Source organism: Neophocaena asiaeorientalis, unplaced genomic scaffold, assembly GCF_003031525.2.
Source record: "Neophocaena asiaeorientalis asiaeorientalis breed wild unplaced genomic scaffold, Neophocaena_asiaeorientalis_V1.1 scaffold62, whole genome shotgun sequence".
NCBI classification, from domain to species: Eukaryota; Metazoa; Chordata; class Mammalia; order Artiodactyla; family Phocoenidae; genus Neophocaena; species Neophocaena asiaeorientalis.
In genome coordinates, this window is record NW_020175191.1 from 231,272 (window position 1) to 247,672 (window position 16,401).

The following is a 16,401-nucleotide window of genomic DNA, read 5'->3' on the forward strand; positions in this document are numbered from 1 at the left end:
GTGGCAAGAGTTTGGAAACAACCTAAATGTCTACCAGTAGGGGCTAAATAAGTTTTTAATATGTATCTTGAGTAGCATCCTATAAACCATTAAAAAGAATGCAGCAGCTCTGTATATACTGATAATTAATGATATCTAAGCTGTATTACTTAGGAGGAAAAAGATACTAAGCAGTGTAGAGGACCATATGTGTTTTATAAGAAAGGAAGAATGAGCGGGGAGATATTATAAAAGAACAGAGGCTATTTTTGCAAGGTTCAATAAGCTGCAGATAACATATCAATTACTTCCTTGGGAGTGGAATTGGAAAAGATGGTAAATAGAATTAGTTACCATTACATATGTTTTTGTGTCTTTTGCATTTTGTCCTACGTCCATGAATTACCTTTTTAAAATAAATAAATTAATTTAAAATCCATAGGAATTAATGAGGTTGTCTAGGGAGAGACTAGAGAGAGAAGAGAACTCAGGACTGGGCTCTGAGTACCTCTCAACATTTAAAGAGTAGGTAGGATTGGAGGATCCAGCATAGAAGAATGTATCTTGTACTTGAATGTACATAATGTACCTTTACTTGACTGCTCAGAAGTCATAGCATAGTAGCTGGATGTGATGAAAGCAGCTACAGTAAGGTGATGATACCATAACCATCCTGGGGTGGGTTGAAGAGTAAATGAGAGCTGAGGAAATGGAACCACCATTATAGATAGCTGAAGAAGTTTACTATATTCAAATTAGTCTATTTAATTCAAGCTAAAATAGTGTATAAAATATTCCTCTGGCTAATTGAAGTGTGAATGACCTCAGTCCACATTCTTACCCTTGCTTTTAGGCAGTGATGTACCAGACACCGTTCTAAAGCTATCTAGGAAATATTTCACAACCATCTTCTGTACTTCTTTTCATTTACTGAATGGTAAAATACCTAGTTTCTCATCTTTGCTTATAGAAATTTTAGAGATAAAAGTAGATAATCTGAAAAAGATGAGTAGGTAATGTTTTCCTATGCAAAGAGTAAGGCTTTGGAATCAGGAAGGCATATGTTTGAATCTCAGCTGGCAAATCAGAAAAATAACTACTTCTGGGGTGAATATGAAATTTGAATGTGATTATAAATTTAATAAACTCAATAAATTTTAATTCCCTCTTCTGTTTTCCCCCACAACTAGAAAGACTGTTCAAGACTTTTTAAAATTTACAACCTTTTGTCTCTCTCCTTTGAGGGTATGAGATAAAACTTGCTATAGATACATAGAGGGGTAATAGGAGTTTAAATACTGATAAATTTTCACGTTTTAGTAAATTAGAATCCATGTCCTTATTTGTATCCTGGTAGTATTTTAAAACTTAATATAGTCATTATTTAACAGTGTAATGTCAGCAGCAGCATTGATGACAGTTTTTAACATGACCACCTCCTTTCATAAGTGTACTCTTAATTATGAATGTATCCTTATATTGAAAATTAATGACACTTCACATTTGCATGTTTACACAGAGTTTTCATATAATTACATTTAACCTTTACCACTTGGCGAAGTTAAGTAACATTTAAGAGGGGCTGATTTTTCTTTTAAGTCCTTAACTTTTGTCTGCTTTTTTTAAATTTCTAGACAGTTCAATTTGTTCAGGGAATTTTTGTTGAAAAATATGACCCAACGATAGAAGATTCCTACAGAAAGGTAAAATATGAAACTTGTATACACATGCTTACAAGTAGTTTCTTATGACTTTAAAACTTGATCCATGGAATTGCTTTTTTGAAAATAGTTTTGAGAAATGATACAGATGTTCTGTATTTGTTTTTAAAAGTTTCACCAAGACAAAATACTTTTCGTAGAACACTGCTTATTAGCTATAGAGAGCTCCATGTTCTGTTACTGATTAGTAATCTGTTCTTTAATGTACACATTTTCCTGGTGGGAATTCTTTTAATGTAGAAAAATTGCATATAAATAGGTATATTTTTGATTACTCTTTTTGTGAACTAAAATTAAGAACACTTTATGCTTGAAGTTATACAGTAACTGAAAGTTATTTTTGTTTAGTTGTATAATAACTTAAAAAATATTTCTCCTTTAAACTGTAAAAAGTTAAAGAGTTGGATTCTGTAACACTAGAACACCAAGAGTAAAATTGCTAACTGTGGACTTTGCATGATAATGCTGTGTTGATACAGGAAGGTTCATTGATTCTCACAAATGTACTGCTCTGATGCAGGATGCTGATAGTGGGGAAGGCTAGCAGGGAGCAGGAAAAGGGTGTATGGGAACTCTGTACTTTCTGCTCAGTGTTGCTGTGAACCAAAAGCTGCTTTCTAAAAAATAAAGCTTATTTAAAAGGAAAAAAAATTTTAATAGTTGGTCTTGACAAAAAATACTATTTTATTTAACTATAAGACTAGCTAGAATTGTGGAGAATTTTCATGATTTTATTTCCCAAGTATGTTATGGGGGGGAAGAGACAGTGTTGTAAGAAAGCCTAGTAACCAACGATATACCCCACTGCCCCCCAAAAAGATTAACCTGCCTTTCAACAAATAAGAAAGGGTTGCTTTGGTAGCTGTTTTAGAATTTACCTTTAAATAGTGCTATAACTTTTGCTGAATTAAGTTCATCAAGCCTACTGGCAGAGCAGTTTCATTATCTGTAAATTGGAAACAAAATTGTGATATATATTGAGAAACTACAGACCTGATTCACTGTTCATTGAACATGCCCATTCACAGATTGTGCAGGTTGTTATCATATTTGTCCCGTAAGTGGTAGACAGTGAGTTTGTAGATCCACCTGTGGTGCTCCTCATCAATTCCTGATCTGACAGAGAAGCAGAGTTTAAAATAGTCCTTAGGTTAATATGTTTATTTTTAGAAGACCATGTTGCATTACTGAAATTTCCCCCAAATAAGTTGCTGGTTAAAGCTTTAACTACAAACGGAGATCTGTACCTTGAATACTGAAGCACTTTTCTTAATCCCTTCTTTATTAAACATTTTCCTCACAGCTAATAGTTGATACTTTCTTTAGGACAACCTTCTCTTCTATAAAGCCCTGGGAAAGTAGAATTCAGTATATGAAATTTCACCTTATACACACAGCTTTTCCAAAGAAGTACCTTTTTTTAAAGTCTTGAGAACTCTATAGGTTCAGTGTTATTGTGTTCCCTTTGTCTCTTAAGAATTTCCTTTGTATTAGATTTGGGCATATTTTAGTAAAACTTTGACAACTTGGATCTGGTAAGTTGGCAAAGTTTTCTTTACCCCCCAGATATTGGCTGTTTTGAGCTGCTTTTGTGCTTTGTTTTGAAGATAATATAAATATACATACTTTATACATTTTTTTTCCGTTAGAACTATATCTGTTTGTTGCAGTTTTTCTTAAATTGCAGAATATGACCATTGGCTTCTAATAATAACAGCAATCATTATTCAGAGTTTATAGTGGTCAGAAAAATATCTAAACTCAGGATTAACAGTCCTAGCTTCTGTATTATTAATAGAATGTGTTTGAGACCTCCTGTTCTTTACTGTAGTGCCAACTTGGTCTCCACCAATACAGCAAACTGCTAGAGAAAGGCTTTGTAGTTGTTAATAAGGACTTTGAGTGAAGAGGTGGGAGGAAAACAGACTGACATTTTGATGTTACATTTTCATCCCCCTCCACCCCCCACCCCCCTGCCCTGACCCTAACAGCAAGTTGAAGTAGACTGCCAACAGTGTATGCTCGAAATCCTGGATACAGCAGGAACAGTAAGGATGTTTTCTCTTTTTTTGGCGGGGGTGGGGTGGGTGGACAGATTTTCATTTGTGAACAGTGTATGGTCACCTGAATGATTTCTGTGAGTAAAAGCATTTGTTCTGATTAAGAACGTTAAGTCTCTAAATGTAGGGCTTCCTAAATTTTCTTATGTGTGTGAAACTATCTATGATGTACTTAATGCCCACATATCACTATTAAATTGTATGTTGTGCTCACCTACAGAATCTGTGTGTTGAGTTTCTTTTCCCTGTATTGAGGTAAGGATTATGCTCTTAGTGCTTTAAACGAACAAACAAAAGGAAAGTATTTTAAACACAGAATTTTAGTTAAAATAGGTATTTCTCTGGGTTTAAATAAGACTAACTCTTGACACCATGGTCATTCATTTATTTAAAAAACTTTTTTTGCTTTTTGTTAGCATTTTAACATCTCAGGGGACTGGTGACAGATACGTGTGTTCTGACAAAAATCTTTAGGATTATTTTGATCCTCGTTTTTCACATGCTTAAATGAGTGTAATGACGTTTAGTACATTATAGGGTGCTTATAATGATCAAATGAGATAGTGATTATAAATCACTTGGCACAAAATGTCTTTTATATAGTATGAGCTCTGTGTATTTGCTTTTATTTTCATTGTCTTCATTTGTCCTCACCTTTTTAATTGTTTAATTAATTAATGATGGTTTTATTCTGCCACAATTATACTACCACAAAAAATGCACACATTAAATGATTTTCTTTTCTTTTTTTTTTCTCCATATATGTAGACTTTACCTATTAGGCAATTCCTAGCTTTAAAATGGATGGTATTCTTAAATGTTTTAAGTTGTTTTAAAATTCAGCACAAATATTCCCCCTATAATTTTATAAATGGTAAGAAAGCTTCAGATCAAAAAAAAACTTAAGCAGACTGGAGCAATTAGAGTACAAATTATACCGTATTTTTCTATTCTTTTGTGGGAAAATGGATCTTGATTCCAGCAGGAAGCTTTGGATCACTGGAACGCCTTCTTTCTTATATCAGCTGAATTGAGACCTCCCCCTCTTGCCACTTCGTCCAACCCCCAAATTTCCTAGCTTCGGAATCAGCAATAATTGTCCTTTGTTCCCAAAGACCCCAACAGTTAAAAAAAAAATACTTTCTATTTCTTCCTTTCACAGCCTCCACAAGTGTGAGGGCATTGTTTCTTCCTCCTCTTGTCCAAATTAAAATTTTCCCCTTCTGCAGAGATCTTCCGCTTGTGCTCTCAAATACCTTGTATTTCTACCATCCTAGCACTCAGCATGCTGTGTTGTAATTTTCTGTTTACTTCTCTGTCCCCAGTGCCTTGCATAACGTTTGGAAAGTAGTTGATGCTCTTTGATCTTGTTCTAGATCACTCCTTACTCCTTGAGGATTTTTGCTTACTTTCTCCAACACTGCTTTAGTCCGAATTCTTGGTGATTTTAGTATCCAAATAGAATCTTTACAGGTAATATAGATGATCCAGTAGCTTGGCCTCTCAGTTCCTTGACCTCCACCCTGCTTCAGTCATTCATGCCCATGTTCTTTACCCTAGACTAATGATTACCAGTAACATAATACCATCTTAAATCTCATTTTCAAGTGTCCTACTCTCTACTAACCATCTCTTGTTTCTCCATCTCGCTTCCTTTCATACCTTTCAACCTGACTGTAATCTGCAGTCTGTTAAATCTAACATCTTTGATTTTCTATCATATCCTCAACCCCCTCTTTATACAGCTTCAAGTCCATGGTCTGTCATTCATAATCAATCCCTCGGATATATCCTCAACCTTCTTGACTTTTCAGCAACCTTTGACTCAGTAGATCATTATCCTTACCTGTAAAAATTTTATTCATTTGACTTCTAGGAAACAACACTTGCTTGCTTTTCTCCCTGTATGATTCGTTACTCCTAAGTCTCCTTTCCTGATTTGTCTTCATTTCCCCAACCTCTTAATGTTGGGAGGGCCTCAGGGTTCAGTACTTGGCCTTCTCTTTTCCAAAACCACTACCTTGGACATCACCTTTTGTAGCACCAAAATAATTAAAATCTGTATATAAAAAGGAACTATATGCAGTTTTTCTAAATCACACAGAAACAAATTAAAGTGGTTAAGATTTCCGTTCTAATTCTGTAGTTGTTTCTAGTCATGTACATAGGGGACAGGAACATTCATGTCAAATTTTCCAGAAACCGTGTATCACGTCTTATGTTTCCTGTCATGATAACATGTAATAAAGAATTCAGGGCTTCCCTGGTGGCGCAGTGGTTACGAATCTGCCTGCCAATGCAGGGGACACAGGTTTGAGCCCTGGTCCAGGAAGATCCCACATGCTGCGGAGCAACTAAGCCTGTGCACTACAACTACTGAGCCTGCTTTCTGGAGCCCGCGAGCCACAACTACTGAGCCTGTGTACTGCAACTACTGAAGCCCGTGTGCCTAGAGCCCGTGCTCCGCAACAAGAGAAGCCACCGCAATAAGAAGCCCGCGCACCACAACAAAGAGTAGCCCCCGCTCGCCGCAACTAGAGAAAGCCCACATGCAGCAACGAAGACCCAACGCGGCCAAAAAATATTTATATATACATACATACATACATTAAAAAAAAATTCAGTAGCTCACTTGTGATTATTCTGATTTAAATTGTTTCAATACATTTAAGAAGTCATATTTATAATTGCATATTTTTTATTATAGGAGCAATTTACAGCGATGAGAGATTTGTATATGAAGAATGGCCAAGGGTTTGCACTAGTATATTCTATTACAGCTCAGTCCACATTTAATGACTTACAAGACCTGAGGGAACAGATTTTACGGGTTAAGGACACAGAAGATGTAAGTATTTCTCTCTATATGTAGCATACTGCCATCTCTCTGTGGCCAAATAAAAAGTGTCCATTTTCTCTCTCAGTAGAGGATTTAGAGGGTGTTTACCATGCGCCTAAGAGCCCTGGTGACCAAAAACGTTTTTAAGCTTTCTAAATTTACCTACAGATAATATGCTGAGATGATTAGAAAAGAAGGACACGTATGTAAAGTTCTTCTTTCTCTACTGCACTTATGACCTACATAGTGCTATGTGGGTCATAAGTGGAGTGGAGAAAGAAGAATCAAAGAGTACTTGGTAGAAGAAGGGGGACTCCAGTTGGGCTTGGAAAGTTGGTAGTTATGTCAGAAAAAGTGTTCAGAGAACATTATTAAGAACCGTAATGCTGTGTTCCTATTTCTAAAATTCTGTTGGTACAGTTTTTACTTAGTTTTTTCCTTTGAATTATGTTAAAGATTTTAATTAACTTACATTTTTATATTGTTTTTGTTTTAGAATTCTTTTTTTAATGTTAATTTTTTATTGTGGTAAAATATACTGTTTTAGAATTCTTGTCTTATTTGATGAATAGCATCATTGTTGTTTTGCCTTTTTGCAAAGATTAAATGTATATTTTACGTTTGTTTGTCTCAGTTTTGAGCTACAGAAAGTTCCTTTTTCAAAAGTTGTATAAATTAGGATATAAAATTTCATTTGTACCTTCTTTTCTGTTTTTGTGTGTTCTCTCTCATTATTAATGGGAACATAGGCACCTGCTTAAGACCTCAACTTTGGGTAATACTGTAGGCGGGAGGAATTTGCACCATATGACTCATGACCAACCATAACCTAATGAATAGTTCTCTTTCTTCCCATGACTAATTCATCTAAGAGAGTTCTCTTTTCATAGGCAATTACATGCAAATCACTGAATTCTGGTAATGTTAATCTCTTTATCCCATGTAATAAACTAAAGATTGAGTTGTAGATGAAGACATAGCTACTCAGTGGCTGTATTTCTATTCTTTTCCTTAATATCTCACCTAAGCTAGTCTTCAGATCTAGATGTCAGTTGTAGAAGTAAAACTTATTAACGTGTTGGTCTTGCCGCTGCTATTGGCATTTTTTAGTCCTGTGAAATGAGGCACTTAAAACACACCAAGACAATGAGTATTGCAGGAGGTTCCTTTTCCTTCAGATTTTTCTACTTGGAATTCAGCCATTAGCATTAGTCCACCTGAGCATTTTGGGATTATAGTCTTAAAATAATTTAGCAGATCAGTGTTGTAGAATCTCGTCCATATTTTTTCTGTCTCTTCCCCCTCCATTTTCCCCCCAACGCACGTACGTACACCTTTTTTTAAGCACTTGTTGAAGATTATAGTCCTAACTAACACATTTCAGTTGGTGGCTGGTAGTTGCTTACTTATAAAAGGCTGAGTAACAAGTATGTTAGGGCTTATTATATGATTTTTTCCTTCTCGCAGGTTCCAATGATTTTGGTTGGTAATAAATGTGACCTGGAAGATGAGCGAGTAGTTGGCAAAGAACAGGGTCAGAATTTAGCAAGACAGTGGTGTAACTGTGCCTTTTTAGAATCTTCTGCAAAGTCGAAGATCAACGTTAATGAGGTAAACTACAGCTGCTAGGCAGCACAAATAAGTGCCTTTTTAGTTTCCTTTCTTTCAAGTTAACAGCCAAAAACATTTTTTTAAAAAGAAAAAGTGGTGTTCTTTTAAGTAGTCTTTTGTCTATCAATTTATGGAAAACACTAAGTAATTCCTAGAAACCATATTCCTTCTCTTATATGAAATCACTTTGTTGGCTGTGATGAGGACACTTATATTTACCTTGCTGGCAAAGAGGTGGTTTAAGTTAAAGAATATGTTTTTTAAAGTCCTGCTAAGCCTCTAAATGATAAGCCAGAAAGTGGTGTGTGAAAATTGTCACATCACCCTTGTATTATAACAATTACCTATACAGATGTGTGTAAAAAGGTTGTAAAGTCAAGTAGAAAAATAAAAAAATAGAAGTAGTTACTGTAATGAACTTACGTTGTACAGAAAGATATCGTGGAATTTGGTGTTTTGAGTCCTGCTTCCCTTTGGTGCATGACTCAAAGGGAAGAATCTGTGTGAGTGTGGATGGATACAGAACTATAATTCACTCGGTCTTTTAGGCCTGATACAGCAGGTTGCACAAGGCTTTTTTTGTCCGTGACTTAACTACTCCACTATCCTGAGAACATAGCTGGGGACAGGAATGCTTAACAAGTAAGCTTGCCTGCCTGGATGTAAAGGGCCAATAGTTTACTGGATCCCTAAAAGATTAGTGCAATCCCCAACTGCGACCACTACATCCAAGCAAAATCTTAAGAGTTTCCTTTGCTTTTTGTTAATTTTAACATAAGCCTTTTTTTTTCTTAAAAAAAAAAAAAAAAGCCAAATAGGCTTCTTTCCTTTCCCAGTAGTACAGAAGTCTTCATTTGCCAGTGTGCTTGCCATTTGTAGCATCACAGATAATCAGTCAGAGTTCAGCACACTTACAACATAGATGAGAGTTAAGACTGGTTTAGGTTATCAGAGTCCTCTGGTGTGTTTTTGCTTATGATTCCTCTCTGGCCTTTGGTTCTTTTGGTCACTTTTCCTTCACTGATATTATGGTTGTAGACTATTATTTGACTTTTTAAATGACCAAATTACTTTAAACGTGTGGCACGAAGAAAATTTAAGGTTGTGGGACTTCACTGGTGGCGAGGTGGTTAAGAACCCGCCGGCCAATGCAGGGGACACGGGTTCGAGCCCCAGTCCGGGAAGATCCCACATGCCGCAGAGCAGCTGAGCCCACGCACCCACGCCCTAGAGCCCGTGCTCCACAGCAAAGAGAAGCCACCGTAATGAGAAGCCCGCGCACCACAATGAAGACCCAACGCAGCCATAAATAAACAAGTTTTACAAATAATAAGTCAAAGCTTGTCTTTCAGGTAAAACCAGTTTTAATAAATAAAAATAAGAAATTCATAAATTTTATTTATTCAGCAAATATTCATTGTGTTCTTATGTTCCACTGTGTTAGGCACCAGGGTAACAGTCATTTAGACAGACACTGTTCTTGCCCTCAAGAAGTTTACATCCTAATGGGGAACAAGTCCTGCTGAGATCTTCAACAACAGTTATTTGTAATTCACTGCCAAGTAAATGAAAGGAAGTATGAAATGCTTCCAGTTTCAACTTTCTCTGTTGTGGAGTTACAGTTTCATAGATGTTATCCTGAAAAACATGGCTGATCATAAAATGTTGATTTTTGGTTTAGTCTCCCCCATACCACCACCAAAAAAGAAAAGAGAGAGAACTTTAAGGTAAAACACATAAACACATGAGGTAAAACAATGAGCTTGGCTAGGGGAGTAGTAGTGCACGGTCACCATCTGCAGGATGATTGGCCTTAGAGATATAGTTCCTGCTGTCCTGTGATCACCCTCACTGGTACTCGACCACCAAGTTCATAGGGCTCGGCTGAGGTTGAGTTGGGCCAGGGTCCAGTGAGCACAGTGGACCGGAGGTATTCCTTACCTTTCAAGCATTACCTGTTTGTGGGAACTTACATGCTACTAGATCTCCCTCCTCTGGGTTTCAGTTTCCCATGCAGCAGAGGTACTTTTTCACAGTAGCCTCGTTGAAATCAACCATTGACATGAAGGTTTATAAAACAAAAATAGAAAAAAAAAATACAACAAAATGAAATACATTAGCTTCTTAAGGTTCTTTACTCTTTTGGAAAAGATACAAACTTTATGCTAGAAATTCTTGAGAGTGTAATAATTTCTTTCTTTTAATATTTCTCTCTTGATAGCCTAATAATCCAACTGTGGAGTTTTGGGGGTAGTTAATAGTTCCTCAGACAGCTAATGCCTTGAAAATATGTGTGTGATTTCTGAGTGCCTGAAGATAGAGAGATCATACTTTCACATGATTGAACTCTTGGACTCAAGTTTGAAATCATACAGGGACATCCTGCTTAACTAAATTGCCCTCTAATTCTCTACTATCTATATCAGATAATATATAATTTAAAAAAAAAAACTCTTGGGACTTCGCTGGAGGTCCAGTGGGTAAGACTCCATTCTCCCAATGCAGGGGGCCCAGGTTTGATTCCTGGTCGGGGAACTAGATCCCGCATGCACGCCGCAAGAAAGAAGTCCGCATGCCTCAACTTAAAAAAAAGGTCCCACATGCTGCAACGAAGATCCCACGTGCCACAGCTAAGACACGGCACAGCCAAAATAAATAAATAAGTAAAAATAAATATATTTTTTTAAAACTCATCATTTTTGTTGTGTTTTGAAAGTAGTACATAGTTGTATCAGAATCACATCAGTCTTAATCAAGAATTAATTGTTCTTTGCTGATGCTGGAATAATAATTGGAATCAAAACATCCCGATTAAGGAATGATAGAGGGATTGAGAAATTATTCTGTGTTCCCTTTAGATTTTTCTGTAGTTCAGAAGGATGAGGAAGAACCTAGACTGAGGGCTTTCACCATATCTAACCAAATAACTATAGTTCGAACTTGCCCTCATCACTGCTGCTGTGAGGTAGGCACCGTTTGCCAAGGAAATCCTTAAGGGTAATACCACAAAACCAGTTACCATTTTGTTTAGTACCAGAAACCCATGGCTACCATGAAGAAACATGCTGTTTTGATTAATTTACTATTTTAGTTTATCCTTTTGTTATTTTTCACTTATAGATTATGCACTGAGGCTGGGGAACTAATGAGATTTTGTTTATGGCTTATGAACATTAAGTTCTTGAAGGGCTTTGGAGCTGTGAAACAGAAACTACCATTTTGTTCATAAACTCTTATGTTTTCAACTTTCTTAGAAATAAGATAATAGAATTAAATGGTTGAAAGAAAATGGGAGTGTGGGTAGGGTGGACCAGAAAGAAAAGAATATAAATGAATCAATAGCTTTGGGATAAATCTGTTTATCCCAAAGGGGGGTAAATGAAGGGGTCCCCCCTTCAACAGTTAATTTAGGCTTGTAATCTTAGGACCATTATTTTTTAAATTGAAGTATAGTTTGCTGTACAATATTATATGTTATAGGTGTACAGTGTAGTGATTCATAATTTTTAAAGGTTTTACTCCATTTATAGTTATTATAAAATATTGGCTATATTCCCCATGTTGTACAATATATCGTTGTAGCTTATTTTATACCTAATAGTTGGTACCTCTTAACCCCTACCCCTATATTGCCCCTCCCCCCTTCCTCTCCCCACTGGTAACCACTAGTTTGTTCTCTGTATCTGTGAGTCTGCTTCTTTTTTGTTATATTCACTAGTTTGTTGTATTTTTTAGATTGCACATATAAATGATATCACACAATATTTGTCTTTGACTTATTTCACTTAGCATAATGCCTTCTAAGTCCATCCATGTTGCTGCAAATGGCAAAATTTCGTTCTTTATAGCAGAGTAGTATTCCATTGTATATATACACCACATCTTCTTTATTCATTCATCTGTTGATGGACACTTCCATATCTTGGCAGTTGCAAATAATGCTGCTATGAACATTGGGGTGCATGTATCTTTTTAAAAAATATTTATTTATTTACTTCTTTACTTACTTACTTACTTACTTACTTTGGCTGCGCCAGGTCTTAGTTATGGCACTAGGGATCTTTTTTTTTTAGTTGCGTCATGCGGACCTCTTAGTTGCAGCATGCATGTGGGATCTAGTTCCTGACTAGGGATCGAACCCGGGCCCCCTGAATTGGGAGCATGGAGTGTTACCCACTGGACCACCAGAGAAGTCCCATGGGGTGCATGTATCTTTTCAAATTAGTGTTTTTGGGTATTTTTGGATATATACCCAGGAGTGGAATTGCTGGGTCATATGGTAGCTTTGTTTTTTGTTTTCTTGAGAAACCTCCATACTGTTTTCCACAGTGGCTGCACCAATTTACATTCCCACCAACAGTGTAGGAGGGTTCCCTTTTCTTCACATCTTCATCAACATTTGTTATTTGTGTTCTTTTTGATAATTGCCATTCTAACAGGTGTGAGGTGATATCTCATTGTGGTTTTGATTTGCATTTCCCTGATGATGAGCGATGTTGAGCATCTTTTTATGTGCCTGTTGGCCATCTGCATTTCTTCTTTGGAAAAATGTACATTTGGCAAAATATTACTAACTGGTGAATATGGGTGAAGAAAATACATAAGTTCTTGGTACCTGCAACTTTTCTGTAAGTTTGAACTTTTTAAAAAATAAAGCAAGTATAAAGATATAAGTGAAGCATTAACTATTCTCTTAATAATTAGGTTTTTGAAGAATCAAAGATTCCACTTCACTATCTTGTTTTTTTAACTAATTCTTTTTACTAATTTGTTATTGAATATCTCTAAGAGCAAGTGTATTTCCCTCATTGTAAGTAGGTAAGTTGTGCTTTACCCTGACTGAAAATCAGCTGAGGCTTCTTAGAAACCTGCTGTTAAAACAAAGCAGCAAAATAGAGATCCAAGAGCAGAATAGTATTTCACAGAATCAAGATTGTTTTGTGGAACAAGGTCTCAAATATTGGTTAAATAAGTACTTTTTCTTGTTTTTATTTAGATATTTTATGACCTGGTCAGACAGATAAATAGAAAAACACCAGTGGAAAAGAAGAAGCCTAAAAAGAAATCATGTCTGCTGCTTTAGACCCACAATAAGCAGCAGCTCTGAGCCAGGTAAGATGCTAAAAGCAGAGCAGATACCTTTCTCATCCTCTTATTTGGGGCTTTCCCCAACATTAACCACATCCCATTTCACCTCTTAGGGTATTTCCAGGCTTCTGTAATTTGTAAGTGTTTTATGTAACTTATAGATATGTTCATATACTGGATAATTTGTCTTTTTCTCCATGAGATTCTAAGCTGTCTGAGGGAGGGCAAGGATCATGTCTGTTTTACTCACCAGTACATCCCCAGTGCCTGGTACAGAATGGGTGTTCAAACAATAGTGGTTCAATGAATAGAAAGCCTTCCAAGGTCACACTGAAGTTCAAGCTGAATTGAAGTGGAACAGTGGTTTATCTGAAAATAAAAAAAATTTTTGATGAAATATTTCAAAGTGAGCACACATATATATCAGTAATAGTCATTCCTCCTCAGATGTAATCCCAGCCCTGATTCCTGACACAATGGATTAGTTTTGCCTCTCTTTGAACTTAACAGAAACAAAAACACTTAATGTGTTATTTTATGTGTGGCTTCTTTCACTCAAAAATGTTTTTGAGAATAATCCTTGTTGCATACAGCAGTAGTTTATTTTTATTGTATGACTATACTAGCAATATATTTATGTATTCTGCTGTTGATGGACATTTGGGTTCTTTCCAGGAACAAGTATGGTGCCTGTGCACTTTCTATTTTTTCTTTTTCTTTTTTTTTTTTTTGAGATGGTCATATGGTTTTTATTCTTCAATTTGTTAATATGGTGTATCACACTGATTGATTTGCATATATTGAAGAATCTTTGCATCCCTGGGATAAATCCCACTTGATCCTGGTGTATGATCCTTTTAATGTGCTGTTGGATTCTGTTTGCTAGTATTTTGTTGAGGATCTTTGCATCTATATTCATCAGTGATATTGGTCTGTAATTTTCTCTTTTTGTAGTATCTTTGTCTGGTTTTGGTATCAGGGTGATGGTGGCCTCATAGAATGAGTTTGGGAGTGTGCCTTCCTCTGCAATGTTTTGGGAGAGTTTGAGAAGGATGGGTGTTAGCTCTTCTTTAAATGTTTGATAGAAAAGGTGTAAGGTAAGATTGTTTATTTGAGACTCCTCTTGTTTCTTGAGGTAGGCTTGTATAGCTATAAACTTCCCTATCCTTGCCGGGTAGAGTAATCTTGGTTGTAGGTTCTTCCCTTTCATCACTTTAAGTATATCATGCCACTCCCTTCTGGCTTGTAGAGTTTCTGCTGAGAAATCAGCTGTGAACTTTATGGGAGTTCCCTTGTATATTATTTGTCATTGTTTCCCTGCTGCTTTCAATAATTTTTCTTTGTCTTTAATTTTTGCCAATTTGATTACTGTGTGTCTCGGCATGTTTCTCCTTGGGTTTATCCTGTATGGGAGTCACTGTGCTTTCTGGACTTGGTTGGCTATTTCCTTTCCCATGTTAGGGAAGTTTTTGACTATAATCTCTTCAAATATTTTCTCTGGTCCTTTCTCTCTCTCTTCTCCTTCTGGGACCCCTCCCTATAAAGCGAATGTTGTTGCATTTAATGTTGTCCCAGAGGTCTCTTAGGTTGTCTTCATTTCTTTTCATTCTTTTTTCTTTATTCTGTTCCACAGCAGTGAATTCCACCATTCTGTCTTCCAGGCACTTACCGTTCTTCTGCCTCAGTTATTGATTCCTTCTAGTGTAGTTTTCGTTTCAGTTATTGTATTGTTCATCTCTGTTTGTTTGTTCTTTAATTCTTCTAGGTCTTTGTTAAACATTTCTTGCATCTTCTCGATCTTTGCCTTCGTTCTTTTTCCGAGGTCCTGGATCATCTTCACTATCATTATTCTGAATTCTTTTTCTGGAAGGTTGCCTATCTCCACTTCATTTAGTTGTTTTTCTGGGGTTTTATCTTGTTCCTTCATCCGGTACATAGCCCTCTGCCTATTCATCCTGTCTATCTTTCTGTGAATGTGGTTTTTGTTCCACAGGCTTCAGGGTTGTAGTTCTTCTTGCTTCTGCTGTCTGCCCTGTGGTAGATGAAGCTGTCCTGTGCACTTTCTTGTACAAGTCTTTATGTACATGTGCATGCATTTCTGTTTGGTGTGTGTGTATGAATGAAATGGCCAGACTATACACTATATATGTGGTAGCTTTGGTGGATACTGCTAAGAAATTTTTCCAAGTAGTTGTACCAGTTTACACACCTACTAGCAGTTTACGAGTTCCACATCCTCCCCAGATTTGGTATTGTCAGTCTTTGTAACTTGAGACATTCTGCTGGATGTGTGTTGGTATGTCAGTGTAATTTTAGAAGTCATTTCCTCTCAGGTGTGGGTTGACTTCTTTCAAATGTTTCTTCTGTAGGTCTGTAGGTAGTAGTCAACTTTAAGTACCACTTAAGTTTTCATTAAGTGAACCCATTGGAGAGAAATTAGTGGCTGCATTGAAGCTGCCTATCACGTAAGCAACCAGGCCATGTGGGACCATTTGTTTTCCTTTAATTATATATTTAAATCCCCTGAACAGTTTTTACTTATGTTCATCAACTCTGTAAACATTACCATAAAAGAATACTTCCATGGAGTGGATTTATGATGTAATTTGATGCTAATTATGGGACTGTTACTAAACTGGGTCCGCTTAGTGGAAAGTTGGTTGTGCTAAAACTCTTGTAAGTCTCTTGGGTCTGTTTAGTAGATTACATCTTCTGGAGCATCAAATTAACTAATATGTGCTTCCTCAGAGATATGAATGAAACTCTCTTAGGGGAAACAACTGAGTAATTGTACCCGTTTTTGAAATGAAGTAGAGGGAAAATAGACAGAAAGGAGTAAAGGTCACAGATTGCCTCTGGATAGTGAGATTTTGGAAAAACAGCTTCTGGCCAAATGCTTGCTTAGGCTTTTAGTGAAATCTTGAGTCAGTAACTATAAATCATCAGCTCCTTGAAGGTGATTATTGTTAAAGTTGATAGTATTTGTGTTTCTTTAGGTAAGGGTACAAAGGTAGAAAAAAATGAGAACTCCAGTTCCTGTTCTGAAATGTATTTAACTCTTCTACAGTTAGTTGTCTGGCTTTTTTTTTTTTTTTTTTTTTTG

General features: G+C 36.4%; 1 protein-coding gene across 3 annotated transcripts in view; it reads left to right on the forward strand.

Annotated features, from left to right (window-relative positions):
- The window catches only part of RAP1A (RAP1A, member of RAS oncogene family), a 62,080-nt gene that overhangs the window by 43,425 nt on the left and 2,254 nt on the right, over positions 1-16,401 (forward strand). For all 3 annotated transcript variants that reach the window (XM_024764817.1, XM_024764818.1, XM_024764819.1), the window contains 5 exons: positions 1,614-1,682; positions 3,692-3,748; positions 6,468-6,608; positions 8,067-8,210; positions 13,207-13,322. In XM_024764817.1, the coding sequence (XP_024620585.1) occupies positions 1,614-1,682; positions 3,692-3,748; positions 6,468-6,608; positions 8,067-8,210; positions 13,207-13,293 (498 nt within the window). In that variant the 3' untranslated portion in view covers positions 13,294-13,322. The remainder of the gene's footprint in view (positions 1-1,613; positions 1,683-3,691; positions 3,749-6,467; positions 6,609-8,066; positions 8,211-13,206; positions 13,323-16,401) is intronic.